The sequence below is a fragment of the Humulus lupulus genome, chromosome 3, assembly GCF_963169125.1.
Source record: "Humulus lupulus chromosome 3, drHumLupu1.1, whole genome shotgun sequence".
In the NCBI taxonomy this organism is placed as follows: domain Eukaryota; kingdom Viridiplantae; phylum Streptophyta; class Magnoliopsida; order Rosales; family Cannabaceae; genus Humulus; species Humulus lupulus.
In genome coordinates, this window is record NC_084795.1 from 278,614,078 (window position 1) to 278,637,338 (window position 23,261).

The following is a 23,261-nucleotide window of genomic DNA, read 5'->3' on the forward strand; positions in this document are numbered from 1 at the left end:
GTTTGATTCAAAAGGAGGGAGATTCTTATGACCACTTATTCTATTTAATGTATTACTAATTAAATTGATATGATTTTCAATAATTAATTAAATCAAAATTAGAAAGTGTATCAAATACATAAAATTGTACAAAATTAGATAAGGAGATTTCTACCAAACAAACAAGACAAAATGTGTAGTGATGATGATAATAATATATACTAACTAACCATATGATAATTAAAGAAATTAATTAGTTTTTTTTTTATCAAAAATAATAATTAAAGAAAATAATAAAAAAAAAGGTTAGGTTGGGGGGAAGGAGATTTATGGGATTTATTTAGGAGAAAAAAAAAATAATAAAAGAGAAACAAAAACACCAAAATTGGTCGTACGACCTTAGCAGCGCTCAAACCAAACCAAATCAAATCCAACACCAAAGTCACCAACCATTTCTTCATCTTCATCTTCATCTCCGATTCAAGATTACTTACCCATTTCAATCCTCCCTATTTCTCTGGAATTTTATTCTTCCCATTTTGCCCCTCGTGATTCCTTGGAAATTCCCTGTAATACCCTCTTCTTCTTCAACTATGGCGGTCTCCCTTTTACTCCTCTGTGTAACAGTCTTTTCCGCGTTACAATTGGTTTCTTCTCTGCCTTTATGTGATTTACAACAATTTAATTCTTTCGTCCATGCTCTTCAATCTCAATCTCAATGCCCGCCCTCGATCTCTGCAAATCTACCTCTTCAGGTACGTTGTTTTATTATCAAAATTGGATCATTATTTTGTTTACAGGTTTTATAATTTCGGTGATTTTATTAGGGATGTGGGTATAATTTGATTATAGAAATAGAGGGGAATATTTCAAGAAGAGATTTAAATTGAATAGTTGTGTTTGAGCTTTTGAACTTAGCTATTTTTAACATAAGAAGAATAGTTGAAATCTTGTATTCGGTTCTTAATTTCATTGTGTAATAATATGACTTAGTATCTACTAAAACGATGTTCATGGATATAGACTTGGGATTTATTGACTTTATACCTTTTTATGTGCCAAGACCTAAATGGGGATTGAAATGTATCTTCTGTTTGTTTTTGGTATGTTTCTTTTATGCTGAGTTATTTGTACAGTTATGGATTTCTATATGGTTTGATGTTGTTTTTGGATTTTCTTAGACTAAAGTAGTGTAAAATCTTTGCCTGCGCATATACATTTATTGTATAGGACCTTGGTTCAAACCCTACTAAATGTTTCTTCTTCCTTCTCCTCTCTCATTCCCTGTAAGTTAGTCAATAATGATCCTATAATTTGTGGTTTTGAATCTGACCGACTGAGAATCATCATGAGAAGAAATCATATGTAGGTAACAAACAATATCTTTTGACATGTAATTTTGGAATGCTGAGGAAATTTTCAAATGAAATATCATCACAAATTTTCATACTAACTGTCATATTTTATTTTATTTTTGAATTGGTTTCTATTGCATTCTTGAAGTCATGTCTTCCCTTGTCAAGAAGTTTAAGGGTTTTTACTGATTAGAAGGTAGGGGTTTGTGGATGTTTTTACTCCTGTCCTGCCTTATTTGGCTTTATGAATACTGAGAGAGGGGAGATTTAGAAAAGATTGATGTTGAGGTTTTTATCTTGTTGGATTAAAATTAGGGTTATACGTTTTAATGGGTTTCTGCACACTTTCTTTTATCATTCCGTATGAGCTAGAACTTTTAAGAGTAAGATTTGGTGTAGTTCAATATGTGTATCTTTTTCCTTTTCTGGTGTAATCTATAGCTTGTTTACCTTTTTTTTCTTTTTCTTTTCTTTTCCACTACTCCTATGGTTCATGTTTTCCTGCACTCATTGACTTGTATGTTGAAATCCCGCTTTCAGATGAGGATGCATTTTTGTTTTTTTATTCTCTTAAATTTTTCGAATATTCCACAAATTAGTAAAGTTCAGCAGGTTTCATTACTTGATTAGTGTCTTAGGGTCTTAGGGAAAGAACGGAAAATATTACGCAACAGGTAAGAGAGCTCCTTGCTGTTTTTAGCCTCTCATTCTTGCTTGCCTAGCTTTTGTCTTAGTCTCTTGTTGCTTGGATCATCTCAATCTTTTCCTTGCGTCTTTTCCTTTAAATAAAAAAACAGAAACTCTTTTTACTTTTATTCATATAAAAGATGATAAGGTATCTTCTGAAATTACTAAATAGAACACCAATTCCTAGTTAAGTTTGAAAACAAACAAATCTTAAAGTTTTTAGAATTGTAAATCCATATAGCTACCCAAAACATAATTCTCTCTCAAATCTAATCTAAATCCCTATCCACATCTTTAAAGATCTTTTTCCTTGCCTCTCTTTTCACCTAATGATGCATTTGAGCTGGGCCATTGCCAGCTGAAGGGGTGGCCCACTTTTTGCTGTTCTAGTTGAGGGTGCTAAATCTTTTCCGAAAATGAGGTACAACTAGCATAACAGTCACCTGAAAAAGTTTAGCTAGCTACAGGGCCCTATCTGGCAATATGCTTGTGAATCAAATAGTGCAAGGTTTGGACCCATACCAAAATCTGATTTTCACTGTCAATCACACTGTAATTTTAAGTCATAATTCCCAATATGTGCCAGCATCTTTCTGCTTAATATAGAAGAAAAAGGGTAGGGGGTTCTGCTGAGACATTTATAATTTTTTGTACCTTATTTATGTTCGTGTCTTGCACCATGTAAGTACACCATGATGCTAATATCTCACTTATGTGAGGATTTATACTTGAATGGAAGCCTTTAAAATAGATTACTGTTTGAAACATCTACATTAATCTGGTTTGTCATGGTAAGATAAGCTGTTTCAATGTTGAATATGTCCTAAAAGTTCTAGTGCTTAACAAGACCTATTTTTTGCAATCTAATTTCACAAAGTGAGTTCGAATGAGTTTTGGGACATTTAATCAAAAATAAAAAAGTTTTGCTTATCCTTTTTCAATTCCTCTCTTCAGGTCTGATAGCAGCCCTTTGATTTTGCCACATCTTATTTTTTGGATGTTCTCACTAGAAATCGTCCCAATGTATAATTGTCCACCTAGATTTGCTATAAAAACTTAATAGTTTTCTTTTTTTTGGAGATTCTCATGTCATTGGCTAACCAGATAGTTTCCCTGCTTATTATTTCTGCATGTGAATCTAGATAACACTTTCGCAATTTAGCTTGGTGGTCTTTCCTTTGCTTAGTTTGAGAGTTTTGGGAGTTGAAGCTTAAAAATTTGAATATTGATAAGGTTTTAATGTATCATATATATCTCTATTACTTGTCTTCAAATGATTTTTAATATATTTGTTTTATTTATTTTATCTATGTATGATAGTATAGAACATTTCTACAGTCTTTAAATTCTTCATTTATCCTTTACATAAGTGTTCTGATATATAGTAGTGTCAAATTGATAACATTTAAAATTTCAATCTACTAAAGGTTTAATTAGTAGAGGTATGACCCTTTGTGATTACCGTCAATATAAAATTTATAAGAATAATTTTGGAATTGCAGTTATCACATATTCTTGTTGTTACTCATTACTTTATGCTTCATGGAGGTCTGATAATATTTTTCATAGAAATAAAGGTATACTCTTTTAACAGTTACTTCTTATTTATCTTCAGGTGACTGGAAGCTTCCTTGACAGAACCCTCACATCTAAACAGAAAATTGGATATACATCTGTCCTCTTTTATGGTTCCTGGTGTCCTTTCTCACGTGGTCTTTATCCAAAATTTGAAGCACTAAGCTCCATGTTCCCTGAAATAGAGCATTTGGCAATTGAACAATCTTCAGCAGCACCAAGGTGTGTTATTAACTTGACCTGCTTGCAATTTGATAATAATTTATTCGTATTAAAATACTTGCCTGTGCTTTTTGTTTAAATAATTGAGTGCAAATAATCAAAGAACATTGATTTTGAAAGGTAATTTATTTTTCTGTTTGTATATGTATTTAACTTGATCCTGAAAAACGCAACACTAGAAATCATTTTTCCTGATGTTTTAGTTAAAAGTTGTTAGTCTCATGGGATCTTCATCTGTTTCTCGTGAAGGACTTTTGGGAAATTATATGTATATATATTTAAATATAACTTATGTTCATTTCATTTCAGTCTGAACTTTTGTTATAGATCTTTGAATTTTATTATTATTTTTTATATGAGGAAGCATAATTATACGAAGAAAGAATAAGAAACAGAGAGGTCAGGTTAAGCTGTCTTTAAAAGTAGAAGGAGAAAAAGAATGAAACGAGTGCTTGGTACTTGAAACATAGTTAAATGCCAATAAAAAAGAAAAGGACATCTCTCACACGTAATGTTATTTTGTTACATTTCACATTGGACCCTTTAACGGTTTAAATCTAGGATGAGGATGTGTTAGGTATTAGATCCAAGCCTTATGTAGAACAGTATTCCCGTTCACCTCTGTATCTCACTCACTTTATATATACATACACATACACCCACCCAGCCACCCTCTTCTCCCTCTCTATCTTTTTCTAAAGATATATATATATATATACATATACACGTATACATCTATTTTGAAATTCATATACATATAAACATTACACTGACTAACGTGGTAGTTTCTTTTAATCAATCATAAAAACAGTACCACATCAGTTGGTGTAATGTTTTGGTGCAAATATCATTTTCTATAAATATATATAAATACCAGTAAATATAAGAACACAAAGTTATAATGTTTAGCCTTGTCTTGCTTTGCTGCAGTGTCTTTTCAAGATATGGAATTCATAGCCTGCCTTCAATATTACTGGTGAACCAGAAATCAAGGGTGCGGTATCATGGTCCTAAAGATCTTTCCTCCCTTGTCCAATTCTATGAGAAAACCACTGGTAAGATTCTTCTGAAGATGGCAAATATTTTAAATTCTTGTGTCCACTTGTTCCATTACTTTCTGATTTATGTTAATATGAGTACATTATTCTGGTGTCAACTGTATCTTAGTTTCATTTTGTTTGTAAAGAATCAGTTTGTACTACACTGTGCCTAATTCATACGAATTAAAGATCTTGACCTCTCTAGAAGTAGACACCTCCCTTTATTAAAGAGGGTGTCTGTCCAAAATCTTGTCCTTTCCTATTATTTCTTTCTAACTACCCCCAAACATTTCCAAAACTGTGCTTTCTTTTCAACACCAAATGACTTTTCTTTCAACACTGATACACAATCATGGCAGTACTCAATGAAACCCAGCTGTGAAAATAAAGAAGCCTCAAAGTTACCTGGCCAAATTATATAAAAAAAATTGCCTTGACACAACACATCAAGAGGAAGACAGTGACTTATGTTGTCTTCTTCTTGTGTCAAATTACAAATGTTTGTCCTGCTGTGAGAACCATTCAAAAATTAGGGACACATGTTTTTTCTTCGAATTATTGATGCCAGCTATATGTAAATCCCTGTTAATTTTTATTTTTTCCTGTTCCAACTGTTCATGGGAGGTTGCCCAAGTTGATTTTCACTGATGTAGGTTGTTTTTTTTTTTTTTGCCTCGTCAGAAATATCTTGATTATTAAATAACGTAAAAAGACAAATTATACAATAATTATCAGTAATCTTCCTCATCGAAAGGGAGAAAAATCGAACCAGATTCTTTGTTCTTTGTTTCTATCATATGTATATACACGTAGCCAATGGTTTTTGTGAAACAATTAAAGTGATGCTAATAGCTGAAATATATAATGGGAATCTGAAAAACTAGGTATTAATTGCAACATTTATCATATAGGTTTGTTATGATGTAAAACTTTGGTAGTCGATAGTTGTTAATCATACATTATCTTGTAAAGGCAAGGCATGTCTAGAATAGGATTGAGTGGAACAATATATTAGTGATTGGCAATTTTGGTTGTAATATGTGACGGTCTTATGTTTTGTTTTAGATAATATTTAATCATTTCCTTTTTTTTTTTAAAAAAGAGACAGAGGCCTTGTCTTAGACTGACATTTTCTCACATATATAAATAACCCTCACTTTTGGCGGAGGAAAACCGTGGTGACAGACGAAAACAAGCACAACAGATAAAAAAAGAAAATAAAACAGACAGCTCAACCCAACTACACAACCAAAAAACTACTCCACTCCCTACCCAGGCCTAAAAAGGATAACCCCTTTAATTATATGATATATATATTTATATATCAGTTGCATGAAGAAAGGGGCGGGAGAATCATAGGTGCTGTGTATCTCATTCCCCAGGAGGCATTTGGGTTGCAAACGAGGGTGCTTTTTCTTTTTGTTCAGTTTATGGGGTTGTGGTTTACTTTTATGCTAACAAAGGGGTGGCTTTTTGTTAGGATCAATATAATCCCTCTCTTTTTGATTGAGTTGATTATATTTGCCAATATTAGGGCTGGTTTTGATAGGACCTTACGGCTAGCACTAGATAAAATCTCAACACAGCAAGGTAGACTAAGTTTCCTTTTTATTGAATGAATTGACTGAACAGAGCTATCAAGCCCAATGTACAACAAGTTGGGTTACTTTGAGAGTCCCAGTTACCCTCCTATAATCTGAAAAAACAACCAGAAATGTCCCAGTTACCCTCCTGTTCTGGCCTATATGCCCTTGACAACTCAACTAACCATACCAATAACTGAACCAAAAGCCAAAACAAGCCAGTTGGAGACTGGGGTTAAGACGAGGAGGAACTGGGGATTTCTGGATTATTAAATTAAAAAATATATATAATAAACCCCTAACAGTTAGTTGGGTCATGCCCTGGATTGCTCTCATGTGGTGTTGTTTGATTATGAATGAACCTAGAATATGATTGAAATTTCTGCCTAGAATGTATATAGTTCTGGGGGTGGACCCTCGCACAAAGTCTGAAATTTTAAAATAAATAAAAAAAGAACAAGTATAAATGAAAAAACCCAATGTTTATGTAAGTTTGTCTATAATCTATATGGTTGAGCATTAAGCTATAACAATATTTTATTTTATCGTAACTTGGCATACGAACACACAGTACCCGGAAGGGAAAAAAAATTACAACAACAGAATTTGAAATTTCTAATAATCAATTTTCTCCTTTTTAGATATAATAAAATAAAGAGGCATTGAATACAGCTTTACCTCAATATAAATAGAGTGAAAGTGAATTAACTTTTAAGAATTTGGGAATTGGAAACTAGCCTTGCTTTAATGCTGTTATGGTCTTCAATTTGCAATTGGCACTGTCTATGTTGGTTTAATACTTTTTTTTCCTTCTCTTCATCTACTTAGACTTGGAGTTCAGGTCTTTGAGAACTTGATCGAGATTAATCATAGATTCGTTGATTTTCGTATTGTACTTTGTAGTAACTGTAACCAAACAAATGACTTTTGCAGAGCTAATAATGCAATTCCTTTTTGCTTTGGTGCTGACATCGAATTCCTATTTTAGACTAGGCTGTAATGTGTATTAGGTGTTTATATTTTATATATGTGTTTCAGGACTTGAACCAGCCTTCTATTTTGACGAGGAGCAACCGATCAGCTTGGAAAGTGGTGAAAGCTCCATAGTCCTGTCAATGAATGGTTCAGCACTGAAAGCGGTATCAAAGAGGGAACCATACTTGGTTTTCTCTATATTGTTCCTCTGTTTCAGGGTACTTGTATCCATTTTCCCAAGGATGTTGTCTCGCGTCAAAGTATTCTGGGTCTCGTGTGTTCCCCACCTGAATTTGGGAATAATCAGAGAAACGAGCCAGATAATGGAGCGTGTGAGCCACATGATAGACGTGAGTGGTTTTTGGACCAAGCTGAGACAATGCAAGACGAGGAATTGGCGTGAAGGTGCAAGGAATGCCCGGGTTTGGGCTTCTTCTCTCGCTTCTGTCTCTTTGGGTGAATCTTCATCTGCGAGAACATAAATCTTGTGCAAGACATTTGAGGGTAGGAAAGAGCTTATCGGGTCCTTGAGCCTCAGTACTAAGGTAGTTCCTCACTTTCTTTCTCTCAAATTATTATATTGGTAGTGATGATAGCTGAAGCTGTTGTCCTTGTCTGAGTTGGGATTTTTGGGAAAAAGGCAAACAAGCATGTAAATTTGCGAACAGCTTTCTTTTTTGTGTAAATTATTTGCCCTTCTGGCTACATCTTTACTTAACCATAAGTGGAATGTAATCAAATTAACCTCTCTCTCTCTCTCCACCAAAATAGGAAAAAAGAGGTGACAGTAAAAAATACTCGTGTGTGTTCAAACGTGTGGTGTTAACATGTGATGATAGAAGTTTCATTTTTACTCTTAGTATACTTTTGTAGGGTTTATACATTTGCATCCTGTGTTTTGTCTCATTACTTGTTTGGACCATGTGTTTTGATAAATTATTTTTTGGACTTTATATTTTGTAAAATTGTTAAAATAGAACCTTAAATCCGATTTTGGTCAATATTTTTTCAACTAAAATCACAAATAATTTACCAAACTAACAATTCAGAATAAAAATAAAATTATTCTACTTAAAAATCTGTATTGTTATATTTAATTTTTTCTTCATTAAAATTGAGTTTAGAGTTTTATTTTAATTATTTTACAAAACATAAGGTCTAAACAAGTAATGGGACAAAACACATTATCCAAAAAAAAAAAAAAAAAAAAGTATAAACTCACTTTTGTAAAATGTTTCATTATTTGATTAGGTTGTTTATTTCGGTGGATATTGCAAGTAAATTGTTAGGCCAATGAGTTTGAAAGTAAAGCACATGAATTTGTGGAATATTTTATTATTAAAGAAATAACATTACTTTTAATAGTAATAAATTGTCTTTGAAATGAGAGCAGGAAAATGACAAGCTTGAAAAAATAATATTTGTTTTGGGTCCATTTTCGGTGTGACAAATCATTTAAAATTACTAATATAGTTGAGACCACCCTAACAAAAAATTAATTATAAATTGAGACGTGTAATCTATTTGAATCAGCCAAATTTTGGGGTGAATGAAAAGTATGCTCATAACATTTATTGTATAGTTGTAGCTTCTCATAGACAGACAATACCCTCCTATGTATATAAATTGAGTTTTATATCGTTTAAATATTAGAAATTAGAAAGAGTACAAAAATTATTTCATTTTATTAATTTCTTTTTAGTTATTAAAGCTTTGACTTATTTAAATATATATGTGAATGACCGAGTCCGATTATGTACTCCACTACAAATTGGTCTATGTACTCAATCATATATTAACAAGTAATAGTAAATGTGTATTTGTAGTTCTAATGATGTCAAAACACATTTATACATTTTATCATGGAGTGTAACATAATTTTTAAGTTTAAATTTAGTCAAAGTTTTATGAAAGTATTTTGTATTAATTAGTAAAATATCTGAATATATATTAGTATTAATATTTCAAACAAAATACAAAAAAAAAAAGGTAAGTATACATATTTTTTTTATATTACTTGAAACCCTCTTGCTTAAAATAAATAAAAACCATGTGTTGATACGAAATAGGGAAGAATACAAAAGACTTTATTTATTTTATTTTTTATTTTTGCAACCAAGAAGAATTTCAATGGAAATTTTGCTCCCATCAAAAACGAGTTTAGAATGATCGGTTGTTTTTGGAATAGGGTCCAACTCTTTTAGCATTTTGCTATTAATATATTTTGTAATAATAGAAGAAAATGACTTGGTTTGGTACTAGTATGGTGGTAACTTAACTTGTATCAAATTAGACTAAATAGTTATAGTAGAATACTATGAAAACCACAAGATGCAAGGAATATTCATTTTTTGGGAAAAAAAAAATATATAAGAAAAATCTTAATAAAGATACTATGGCTTGGACAGTTGTATGGGGCTTTCACTTTCATATTTTTCTTTGTATAACAAACCTAACCCAATCCTTGTCATTCCAAAGCAAATTCTCACAAGCAACTATACCCTTCTACTCTTCTATACTCATCTCTTCTCTCTTCTTTCTCTGGAGACTTAGACCCACCAAGGAATCTCTCTCTCTCTCACACACACAAAGTGTTCAGAAGTATTAAACACACTGACCAAAAATCAGAATGCCTCGAGGACAGCTCCAATCAGATTGCAAAACATCAAATATAGTACTAAAAATGCACAAAATCAAATCCAACCAAATTCTACTTATCCCACCATTATACTGTTAAGGTACAGGACCCCACAAAATATGATAGAGTACCCACAAAATATAATAGAGTATTGTAGCAACAGCAAAAAAAAAAAAAAATTGTATTGTTTTGTTTTTTATATTAGTATTTAATAATAAATATATATGTATATTATTTTATATATAAGACAAAATAATAAAATAATAAATAATATATTTTTTAGTATTGTGATTGGAATAAAAAAAATATATAGTGATAAGATTCTTTAGTTTTGGTATTAGTGCAATACTATATATAATGTTATGAATTGGAGATGGCCGGTGGCCCGAGTTCTATAGACACTCTCCTCTCCCCTCACTAAACAACTAATTTAGCCTTTATCCAAAGTTTTAACATTGAATGAATAAACTAATCAAACTTGAAAGAAATAGATAATCCCAATTGTTAAATGGCAAAACAAAGAAAAGAATGAATAAATGAATAAATAAATAAAACAATCTAAGAAAGAGGGCAATTCTCTCTCTCCATGGTGGGCCCCACATGGATGGACCAATGAACATCTTTCCTTGTGTCTTCTTTCAAGTCTTTTTATTGAGATAAGTAAGAACCCCAAAGCCTTATTATTACTACTATTATTGTTATTGCTTGGTTGCTTGCTTATGGGATTCCTTTCCAATTTCCACTCCAAAGAGCAAGAGCCACCATGAGATGACCCTTGTGAAATTCTACACAAAACTCCATGAAAGCCACCATTTTTGAAAATCCAAACCCCACAACTCTAAGTTTCGCTATTTAAAGCTCTCTTTTTTTCTTCTTTGAACACCATCTTTTTCATCATCATCATCATCACCACCGTTTGTTTCTAGTATGGCACACAAGGAACTGGATCTCGATGAGTGGGAGCTGATCCCAGATAATGGCTTTCTGGGTTTCCGAGAAGACTGTGAGAAGAAAACCCTCTACAGAAAGTGGAGTGGTACTTCAGACCCGAAAGGGGTTCTCAACGATTATTTCGATTGCCCATTAACAAAGAACAGTCCGGGAAGATTACCTCAAAGGGTGCCGAGTCAACTCGTTCCTGTATCGATTCCGATTCCGATTCAGCTGAATTCAACAACATCGACACGTGGCAAAACCCCAGATGACGATGATGATGAAACCACTAAGGCGGTGGTAGATGCAGGAGCTGGTTTTGAGGCTGATCAAGACTCAGTCTCCAAAGTTTTCTTCAAGAAAATGAAGAAAGAAAATGAATTTGTCGACATGAAAATGGTGGAATCACCGAAGTCCCCAACCAGAGGAGGAGCTTTTATGCCTCAGATTGATACTGCTGTGTTCAACTTTGATGACAAAGTTGAATCTGAAAATATGAGTGGTGTGATCAGTTCTCCAAGAATGATGAACATGAAAAAGATGAGTGGTAACTTGGACATGAAGGAAGATCATACTAATAGTACTGATGAAAATGGTGATAGTGATGAAGAAGATGATGATAGGCTTGACATATGGAAATGGAGTCTATCTGGGATTGGAGCTATTTGCTCTTTTGGTATTGCTGCTGCTACAATTTGCATTCTCTTCATTGGAAGCCACCACAGAAACCAACAGCACAACCACAAGATCAGGTTTCAGATCTACAATGATGACAAGGTCAGAAAAATAAAAATCTTTGCTTTTCTTTTAATTTTCCAAGATTGAAAAATACCCAATTGAATTTTTGCCTCAATTGTTAATGTTTCTTTACAAAATGACTTGGATAATCTTATTAGATAGGATTTTGAGTGTGCTCAGACTGTTATTTTGCAAAAACACATTTATTTTTAGTCATGGATTTGTGTTAGGATTTCTGATGATGATGCATTTGAATTGAATGTGAAGATGGAATTTTTAACACAAGATTTGGTTTGCAGAGGATAAATCAAGTAGTACACCAGACAACCAAATTGAATGATGCAATGAATGCAGTTAGAGGTATGCCTCTTACTAGAGCACATGTTACCTATGGAGGTTACTATGAAGGTCTTTAGAAGCAGAAACTTCTTCAAGAAAAATGCTGCAAGTTTCTCGGTCATGGATGAATTTGATATGCCTATTCTATTACCATACATATATATATATATATATATATATAAATTAATATGTCTAAAGGTCTCTCTGTTTGTGTTGTACATAGTTTTGTTTGTTGTGTTTTGTATATAATCTCAGTCCTGCTTGTAAGATGATAGGTTCCTTAGCTCTGCTTCTTCAAGAACAACTACCAATGATTATAACTTGGCATATTAGTTTGATCCTTTTGGAGCTCTAAAACTGTTTGTGAATTTGGTACTTGTGGGATGTTGGAGTGGCACTGTTTACCTGTTTAACAAGAGTTGTAGATCTTTCAAAAAAAAAAAGGAAGAGTTATAGAAAGAGTGGTTACATTTTGTGGTATTAGTGAATTATTTTTTTTATGTTACTTTACAAAATGGTTTTCTTTTCATGCTTTTCTAAACAAACTATCAATCAAGTATGTTAAGACAGAGTAGTGAGTTGGTTTGAAAAGTAACTGTTTATAAAAATGATTTTACTTAACAAACCTCATATTTTTCAATCTTGATTATTTTGATAATTGGGAACAAACACATTACCATGTTATTATAGAGGAATTCTCCTACATTGCTTCATTTTAAGCCCTAGGACTCTTAGTATTCTTAAACCGTGAACAGTTTTCGGTGTGATTTTTTTTTATGATCGTGTATATTGTAGTTTTTATAGCATTTTGTAAATTTTTAGAAAATTCTGAATAATATATAGTACTGAAAATTAGGTTCGAACATGTTTGAACTTAATTTTTGGAACTATAAATTATTCGAAATTTTTAAAAAATTTGTAAAATACTCTAAATAGCTACAATATTATATATATATATATATAATACTCTCCAAACTAGTTTTTTCAACAACACGGACATAATCAAGTTTTGTCTGAAGTATTAAAATGAAATTAGATTGCAAAATATATATATTTTATTGTGAAAAGATTGAAGAGAAAGGGAAAAGACCAAGCTAATTTTTTATTTTATTTTTTTACTTTCGGAAATATTATATTTTAGATAAAATCTTCTATTTTCGATAACTGAATTGGAGAATTCCAAATCACAATCCTCATCATTAATTAGCATAGTAATGACTGTTTAAATTGAGTGAAAAAACAGAGAAACTAGCTTAAGCCAAACACAGCATTATTGATACATATCTGTTATGTAATGTAATGTAGAGATATTTTTCTTGCAAGCAAGGACTGATTGAACAGCATAGCAATCCATAAGATTCCTGATATTTATTGAGTCCATCCCAATTGCTTGAATGGGACCAATGAGAATGCCAAACACTGCCTAATGGTCAAATGTGATGACATGTGTTGTTTCAAGAAGACTCAATGATTTGACATTTCTCTTCGGTTTTTTGTGCTGAGTACCATGAATTGTTGGACCTTAACCTCAATCTATACATGGCACTAACTTGAGTTGGCCACGTGGGCCTTTTGGAGTTGTATATGACACTAACTCTTGACTTGGCCACGTGGATGATTTTCACAAATTTGGGGTTTTAAAAATAAAATGAATATTAATAATAACTAAAAATATTTGCAAATTGCATATAGAAAACAGAACTAGTTTAGAGCACTCACATTCGGTGAGTTATATCACCAAAATTTGTAAAAGATAGTTCAAACTAAGAAAAATGAGTGTCCATCGGATGAGGTATTTTACAAATATTTTTAGATAAATCTACAGTAAAAAGCTATATGAAAGGTATACTATTCATTATTCAACCCAATATATTATTAATTTTTCTCCCAAAATATATTCACAATATTATATTATATTTAAATATTTCCAATGAAAACTCTCAAAATATATTTTGAGAATAATAAAATTTCTTATTTGTAATTTTTTTTAGAATAATTGATATTTTAGTTTATCTTATAAATTTGGATAAATTTAAATTATAATATAATTATGTAAAATTACATATGGGTAGATATTGTAAACATTAAAATATATAAAAATATTATTGATAGTTATAGAAAATATTTTAAATGAATAAAAAATGTTTGAAAATATAATATTTAAATGATATAGAGAAAAAAAAATAGAGAATCTGATGTATGGTAAAATGTAAAACTTAGAAGTAAAATAGAAAAATGTGTGTTTTGGAAAGGTATTTTAAATAATGAAGTAGAGCACCGAATGTGAGTGCTCTTACATGTATGCTCTATTTTCTCAAGTTTTCATTTATAAAATTTATGGGCCAGTCCATACAAATTTAGACTGCAATTAATGGGGAATTCGCATTTGGATCCGGAAGTATTTTCAATGAATTTTTATTTTTTTAAGATTATGTATATTATAATTATTTAAAATATTTTATAAATTTTTAAAATATTTTGAAGTCGAGATTACTCACTAATACTAATATAATAGAAAATGTATAATAAAAAAATACTAATATAATAGAAAAGGTCTTCTTATGTTAGGATACGAGTCAAATAATAAATATTCCTTTTTAGGTGGTTTACGAGCTGCTCAATCAATTAGTTATGAAATACCAATGAAACTCATTTTTCAATTATAAATAATTAATTTGAAATAGTTGGTTCCCCATGCTGTGTCAAATTCGCATTGAAAAAAAGAAAAAATGGTTCCTCCTATAAATCTGAAGAACTTTTTTTTTTAAATCTCGTCTAGGTTCAAAATAGTTTGTTGCACATGTGCCTAATTTTTTTTTATGCGCGTGGAAAATAATATGTTTGACCACTCTAAATTATTTAGAATTTTCTAAAAATTTATAGGATTTTCTAAATAACTACAATGTATATTGTCATTCCTAGTAGGAAAAGGAAGGAAACAAATACTCAATTTAAAATGAGTAAACATAATTCCATACTTGAGATCCTTCATATATTTTGAGATTCACCTTACAATATAAAATTCACCGAAAATACTTCTCAAGCCAAAACCATTATAGAGTGCACCCGAAAATTTGTCGGAATTATATATGGATTTAAATATTGTTATAGGTGACATGGAAGCATTGTTCAATGATTGAAAAATCTTTTTAGGTGATAAGAAGTTGTTTCTTCTAAAATTTTATTGTTTGTTGTATGAGGACAGTTATGTGACAGCTATTGCATTTAACTTATAGTTATGGAGTCTTATATCATAAGTTTCTTTATATTTATTTGATAATTAAATATGCATAAACAAATACAATTATTTTTGCAAAAAAAACAGTGCAAGTTTTAATCAGATTTACAGTAATTTGTAGTTTGAAAGAAAAAGATTTTCCAACAAAAATAAAAGAAGTAAAAGCTCTAAAGTGATAAAGTAAGAGAATTTCGAGGATAGAGTATGGGAGTGGTCCAAGACTTTAATAACCAATATACAAAAAGTGAAAGTATTTAATTAGAAAAATTGTTACTTTGCTTGGGGAAGAAAAGAATAAAAATAAAATAATAAATTAAAAAGCCTATTGTGTGTGTGTATTGAAAAAGCATAAAGATGAAGAGGCTTCTTTTTACATATTACTTTTAAGCCCTCTTTTTTGTAATTTTATCGAGTAATAATAAACATCCTAAAAGAGTAAATAGATAAAATCTCACTTATGGACTTTTGCTACGTGGGTTATATATAGTTTGGAAAAATATTATTCTGCACCTTGTGTTTTTTCTGAATGCGTCATCGATTTTTGTGTTTTGTTAAATAATAATTCAGATTTTGTGTTTTACAGAATGGATCCAAATAGTATTCTAGACTAGATTTTTGTCAAAATATTTTCAATTATAAGATCAATTTTTGAGTCGCTAGTGATTCGATTAGTTCAGAGAAGCGAAGAAAGTAGTCGAGAAACTGAGAATAAAAATTTATATTTGAAATTTTTTTTGACCAAAATTAGGTGTAAGGTATTATTTTGATCAATTTTGTAAAATACAAGATCCGAATTATCATTTAACAAAACATAAAGACTGATTGCATATTCTGAAAAAATACAATAACCGAACTAGTATTTTCCCATATAGTTATAGACTATTGAAAAATTTACACGTTATATAACAAACAAAAAAATATATATAAATCACAAGCTTAAAAATATAGACTAATTGTATTTTAATCATTTTGTCTTTGTAGATATTAATTATAAAAATAAAAATATGTATAGTTAATGAAATATAAAAGTGAACAATTTTAAAAAAATCCTGTTATAGAGACAAATACTAAGCAGGTTCTAGCACAAATATTTTTTTTTAAAAATGACCTCATATATGGTATTTTTCGTATTATCCTTTTAATACATACATTTTTAAAAAAAATATCAGGATAATGTTTTTTCTTTTGACGTAGTATAGGACAAATATATGTCGTATTTTTTTATTAAGTTAGTCAGCACTCGTGACCGACTTAATATAATGATGTAATAAATTCTTTTTTTAGTAGTGGACATATAAAAATGCTGTTTTTGTTTTTGTTATTGATATAATAAATGTTATTTTTTTGTCAACCCTTTAAGATTCTATTTAATCAATTGTAAATATATATATATATTTAAGGGAATTCTCCTATAAGAGCTTCACTTTAAACTCTACCGGTAGGATTCTCAGTATTTTTAACCCGTGAATAGTTTTCGGCTCGATTTTTTTATGACTGTGTATATTGTAGCTATTTAGAGCATCCTGTAAATTTTCAGAAAATTCCGAATAGTTTACAGTACCGAAACAGCATGTTTGAACCTAGTTTTCGATACTGTAAACTATTCATAATTTTTTGAAAATTTGCTGAATGCTCTAAGTAGCTACAATATACACGGTCATAAAAAAAATCTCGTCGAAAACTATTCACGGGTCGAGAAACACTGAGAGCCCTACCGACAGGGCTTAAAGTGAAGCCTCTATAGAAAAATTGTCCTATATTTATATACATAACTTGATTCTTTTATTAATTCCGAGTTAACAACATAAGCAGAGGACTCAAACTACTATTTCCAATTTTATTATTATTACAAAGAATCTTATTATTGATAGAGTTTATATATTTTTGGATCCTGTGTTTAGTCTCATTATCTGCTTGGATCATGTGTTTTGACAAATTATTATTTGGACCTTATGTTTTATAAAATGGTTCAAATAAAACCCTAAGTCCAAATTTGGTCAAAGTTTTCTCAATTGAAATCACAAATAATTTACCGAACTAATAATTAAAAACAAAATTAAAATCATTATGCTTAAAAATTGTATTGTTATATTTACGTTTTTCATCATCAAAATTGAATTTAAAAGTTTATTTGAATAATTTTACAAAATATAAAATCTAAAAATAATTTTTTTAAAACACGAGTCCAAGCATGTAATCTGAAAAAATAAAACACAAAGTTAAAAAAAAAATATAAACCTTTATTAGTATAACATATAAAAGAGAGAACATAATAAAGAGAAACATACAAGTTCCGATTATTTTTTATTACACGAACAATAATAGATAGTAAATATATATGTAAATAAACTTAATAACAACAATAATTAACCAATTCGAGGAGTGTTGGTGACAATTCCACTGTCATTAACTCGAATACGAACCCTATCACATCGAAATTGAGTGTCGCCTTTAGAATTTTCAGGCACAACAATGGCGTTCACACTAGGGTTTTCCCTCTCAATAGTCTCCTCAGCAACCTCACCTCTCTCCCCCACCAACTCAGCCCACGACGTTTTCCCTGCCAATATATATATATATATATGATATAATATAAGAAATAACAAGAAGAATTTGGCAAATTTTGATATAATAATAATAATATTAAGAGATGAATATGTATGCATACCTTCACAACTCATCTTGCTTGCTTTTGCTATATAACTAAAACAGAAGTCTAATATATATGATTTGTAAACAATATTTTGATGAGAATATGGTTAGAGAGAGATGCCCTAGCTAGCTATATATATAGATTTTGTATCCACCTAATTATAATAATAATAATAATAATAAGCTGGTTGGCTTGTCCTCGATCGATCGTATTTATTTGAATATGGATCTATTGTGTTGGTCCATTATTGACTATATATGCAATGCAACACCAGCAGGTTCACACCTTGAAAACAAAAAATAGTAATGTTATAATCTCTACACGTACCAAGAGGTTACAATCCATGAAGACTATATATATATATATATATATATAGGCCACGTGACATGTATTAGAAAGATAAGAACAAGTAATGTCAATAAATGTAACTACAAATACTATATATAACACCAAGTTGATCCACTATACACAATAGGAAATTGTTATTATATATCAAAAGACTAGCTAGTTTATATGCTCTTTGTATATAATAAATTCATATTCATATATATCCAACTAAAGAGATTGTTCCTAGGTATATATACATTGAGAATTCTTCTATAGGGGCTTTACTTTAAGCCCTACCGGTAGGACTCTCAGTATTTACAATCTGTGAACAGTTTTCGGCACAGTAAACTATTCGAAATTTTCTGAAAATAACTCTAAATAGCTACAATATACACGGTTATAAAAAAATTCGCGCCGAAAACTATTCATAGGTCGAAAAACACTGAAAGCCCTACTGGTAGGGCTTAAAGTGAAACCCCTATAAAAAAATTCTCATATATATATATGCGTGTGTGTGACCTCATATAAACTTTTTAAGTAAACAATGACCAAAGAGTCATTTATACACATGGCGAAGCTAAGTTTAAATTTATATTTTAAATTACAGAAGACATAATAGAAAACTTTTCTTGAATATAATTTTGAATGTCTGCTTGCTATGTTGGATAATTTCTAACAAGTTAGTTGTCTCCATTATGGATATTCTTGAATGTAATATATGCTATTTGAAGTAAAATAGGTCACTAGTTACGATAAATTAAATACATATGCTAGACTAATATGTTATTATTATTTTTTAACTTGTTATTGCATAGTAACTGGTTACTCATAAAATAAATGCCCATAAATTAAATACATATGCTAGACTAATATGTTACTATATATATATTACTTGGTATTGCATAGTAACCGGTTACTCATAAAATAAATGCACACGCTAGATTAACCTGTTACTGTTTTCTTAGTTTTATATTGGATGGTAACTAGTTTCATATATTTGCATTAATACAAGTAACTGATAGGTTACTCTTGTGGTAATAAGTTACCCTTTACGTTTGCAAATAAAAGTCGTACAATGAAATAATTTTGTTTTATATAAGTAGCTTTAATAAAAAAAAAAAGCGATATGACACATTTAAATATATATAAGTAGACTCTACAATAATTTTTTTATATATATACGTAGCTTTTTTTTCTTATCCATCATTGTTTTTTTTTTTCTTTATGCATACCCATATACGGATTTTATGTTTTTTTTATACATGCCTAGTTTTTATAGGTTTATATATATATATATATATATATATATATAAATTCTTCTACAGGGACTTTACTAAAAGCCCTATCGGTCTTTCAATGTTCTTGACCGGTGAACAATAAATTAATAGTTTTCTATTTTTTAAATATATATAATAGAATGAATTATATTTCTATAGTATATATAAATATTTATATCAATAATCTCTACATATATGACTTCTAAATACAATGTTGACATAAATATATATTTACATAGCTACATGACATATTTATAAAATATAATAATTTTTAAAAAGAAATTAATTTTAAAAAAAATCATAGTGTAGAGAGTATTATATACATGCATCAACTATTAATATCTCACAATGTCTTTTGTTGAATTTCATGAAGAAAAAAAGTTTCAATCATTGTATAAAAAACAAAGTATCACACAAATTTATAAGATAAAAAATGATATATATTGTTAGGAATTATGGTGACTCATAGGTGCATTTTGGTCCATCTTATTCATTTCTCTCTCCTCTAACCACCTTCTGGTACATAGTACTGATATTCCTTTTTTCTTGTATATTGGTAGTGTGTATATTCTGTTTTCTTGCGATCCTTTGCCTAGAATTCAGGGCTGTACCTTTCTGTTATTGTATTCTAGAATATTCCTGCTGGCATGTAAACATTTGAGTATAAATAAAACAGTGAGAATTTACCTCCTTCCATATTGCAAATTTTATCTTGTATGCATTTATTATTTTTAAATAAATATGATTTAATTATTTAAATTATCATAAGATATTTTTAAAATATTATATTTTAATTAATTAATTAATTAATTTTTATTAAGTTTATGTTTTCTAGTTATTGAATTCGACAATGACAACAAAAGATATATATTATATGTTTAATATAATATTAAGTTTAAGTTTAAATTTAATTAAATTTTATTTAAGTTATAAAATGTACTGTTTATTATTTTTAAATAATTATCATTGTAAAATATATCAAAAATATCATATTTTAATTTGTTTAATTGTTGATTTATTTAAGTTTATGCCATGTTTACAATCTACCATTAAATATAAGAATATACTGTTAAAGTTAACAGAAAAAAAAAAAAACTGTTAAAACCAAGAATTTCCGATATTTACACACTTTTTATATAGAAGATATTATAAGTGTGAGTTTAATGGAAATTGTTGGTTTCCGTTAGATTTAATATATTTTTTTATTTTTTAACACAATTAGTTTTAAAGTCGTCTAAATTAGGTAAATAAATTGAAAATAAAAATAATAATAAATGAGCCATAATAATTTATCATCACATATTTTAAAATTTCATATTAAAGTATATAAATTAATCTATCAATTATGTTTTAAAAACTATAACAAAAAAATATTTATGTGTTTAAATTTTTAATTTTCTTTCTTTTATTAATGATTTCTTTTGTCACTTAATATATTTTGTTTTTATTCAAGTATATATATAATAGTGACATAAGACATAAATATACATATTTCTAATTTTTTTCGTTTAGTTTTTTTAATGACAAATTACTTATTTTAATTATTCTAGCCATTAATTAAATAATATATATTTATATATAAATTTTGTTCACTTTAATTTTTTTTAATTAAATAATTAAAATTTGATCAAATAAACTTTTTAAATTCATACTTTTAAATTAGAATTTCTTAATATTTTATTATATTGAATATTTTTTCTAAAAGAATATTAGAAAAATTTATTTAATTTTAAATTTTAAATCACTATATATAATATATAAATCAAAACATAAAAAAAACCATAATTTTAATTATTACGAACACTAAATTTCAAACTAATAAACAACATCAAATAATTTACTTTGAAACTAGAATGCATCATATGTTTATATGTAAAAAGTGTGTCTAACAGATTCTTACTTTAATGGTTTTTTTAAATATGTTTGTGTCATTCTTTTATAATATATGACCTTGGCACCACCAAGCACGTTTGCCCTATGGTCAAGTGTTGGCTTATATAAAGTAATCCCAAGAAGGTCATACTTCTTGGGATACTTGGTCACCATCCTGCTCGATATTATGCTAGGAGAGACGATGTACCAGGGTACATCCTTTTTTATGCCATCTTTTACAAGGGCATGGGTAAGGAGTAACTGAGGAGGCTGCTTGATTCTTACGCGTGGGGGTTGGTCGAATGACCCTCAGCATTGGCCGCATGCTGACCAATGTGACGATCGAGGGGTCTTTTTCTTTCTCTGGGCTACGTGTTTTACACAGGCCATGGATGGTTTGGCTCTTTTTGGTTTTCTTCTGGTTCGGTTAAAATAAGGATTTGGTCTGGGATATCTGGTCAATGGTATTGGATGTGGTGTGATATGGGCAAAGTAGGATTCTCAGAGTCTTTGAATAGCAAGGCAATGATGTCTTCGTCCATTGGCCTCTCACCTCCCCAATAATCTTGCACGAAAATCTAAGAAGAAGAAAGGGAAGTGAGAATCTACGACCAATAGAAAAGGAAAAACTAAAGAGAAAATTAATGAAGTTAAGCTCTTATCCGACCAACAGTATATAGAAACAAATAGATTGAAACCAACGAGTAGGGGAAGATAAAGATCAAAAAGTAAAAATGAAAAGTTTTCACCTTCAGAATAAGCGGGAAAAACTCAAATTTTTTCCTCATATCGAAAATTTACTTTGATTTTTGATGGACCCAAAACGGGTATGTTTTAAATATTTATAAATCGCAAGCGCACGAATCGTTCATATAGAATAGTGATCGTGTAAGGATATCGAACTTAAAGGAGTTGTCTAAAATCGAAAAGAAAACTATTTTAAACCAAAATTAATAAATTATAACCTAGTTCCAAAGATTGATGAGATTTTTGTATAATAAAAACAAAATAAAAGATAATAATAGAGAAATTAAAGACAATATATAACATAAATTAAAAGTAGAAATCAAGATAGCAAAATAAGATTATTAAGGATTAGAATTCACAAAATATAAGTTTAATAATATTTATAAGTATATTGATTCCCAAGTTTTAGTGATAGTTAAAATAAATCAAACTATCATTTTCTAAATAGATTTGTAATTTTAAGCACAAATTATTTCTAAAAAGATAAGATTTTTCTTCACTTTTCAAAATTATAATTTCAAAGCATTTAGTGTAAATCAATCTAATGAAATAACAAATAAATCAATGAACATTATTTATAAGGCAAAACATAATATTTTTGTTCTAAGCATGAATGTGTACAATTTAATGACACATCTTACACAAAGAATATTATGTTTTAGCACTAATGAAGAACAAAGTGTAAATATGTGCTAACAATCCAAAATACATGATATTTAAGATGACAGAAGATATTTGAAGAAGAAAATCCATAAACTTTGTTGCACAAAATGGGAAATCAACATACAAAATAAACACTATCTAGTTACATATTGTTTCATCATCACCTTAATAATCTTAAAAAGATTATAAACTCATAACTAATTGAGAAATTACAAACATAAATAGGAAAATTTGGAGGAGAAACCCCCAAATTTTCCTCTAAAAATACATAGAAAATAACCAAAAAGAAGAATAAGATGAAGAGAATTGAGAGGTTTTGAATGTGTAGAAATTATGGTATAGTAACCTCCTCTCAAAATGGATACCCTAAATGGTCTTCAAAACTCCTTATTTATAGCCAAAATGAGTAAATTAAAATAA

The 23,261-nt window shown here is 29.5% G+C and overlaps 2 protein-coding genes across 2 annotated transcripts; both read left to right on the forward strand.

The window, feature by feature from the left end:
* The first annotated feature begins 352 nt into the window (after nt 1-352).
* Nucleotides 353-8,164, forward strand: LOC133824506 (5'-adenylylsulfate reductase-like 5). The gene is made up of 4 exons (XM_062257396.1): nt 353-734; nt 3,637-3,818; nt 4,749-4,873; nt 7,480-8,164. The coding sequence occupies exons 1-4, from the start codon at nt 573-575 to the stop codon at nt 7,896-7,898; spliced, it is 888 nt and encodes a 295-aa protein (XP_062113380.1). The 5' UTR covers nt 353-572; the 3' UTR covers nt 7,899-8,164.
* Nucleotides 8,165-10,721: 2,557 nt separating this feature from the next.
* On the forward strand, nt 10,722-12,544 carry LOC133824505 (uncharacterized). The gene is made up of 2 exons (XM_062257395.1): nt 10,722-11,764; nt 12,025-12,544. Exons 1-2 carry the CDS (start codon nt 10,982-10,984, stop codon nt 12,139-12,141), a joined length of 900 nt encoding a protein of 299 aa, XP_062113379.1. The 5' UTR covers nt 10,722-10,981; the 3' UTR covers nt 12,142-12,544.
* The last annotated feature ends 10,717 nt before the right edge of the window (nt 12,545-23,261 follow it).

Coding starts and splice junctions, on each gene's coding strand:
- LOC133824506 (XM_062257396.1), top strand. CDS start 573: ATGGCGGTCTCCCTTTTACTCCTCTGTGTAACAGTCTTTTCCGCGTTA. Junction 735..3,636: donor CTGCAAATCTACCTCTTCAG/GTACGTTGTTTT, acceptor ATTTATCTTCAG/GTGACTGGAAGCTTCCTTGA. Junction 4,874..7,479: donor ATTCTATGAGAAAACCACTG/GTAAGATTCTTC, acceptor TATGTGTTTCAG/GACTTGAACCAGCCTTCTAT.
- LOC133824505 (XM_062257395.1), top strand. CDS start 10,982: ATGGCACACAAGGAACTGGATCTCGATGAGTGGGAGCTGATCCCAGAT. Junction 11,765..12,024: donor AGATCTACAATGATGACAAG/GTCAGAAAAATA, acceptor TTTGGTTTGCAG/AGGATAAATCAAGTAGTACA.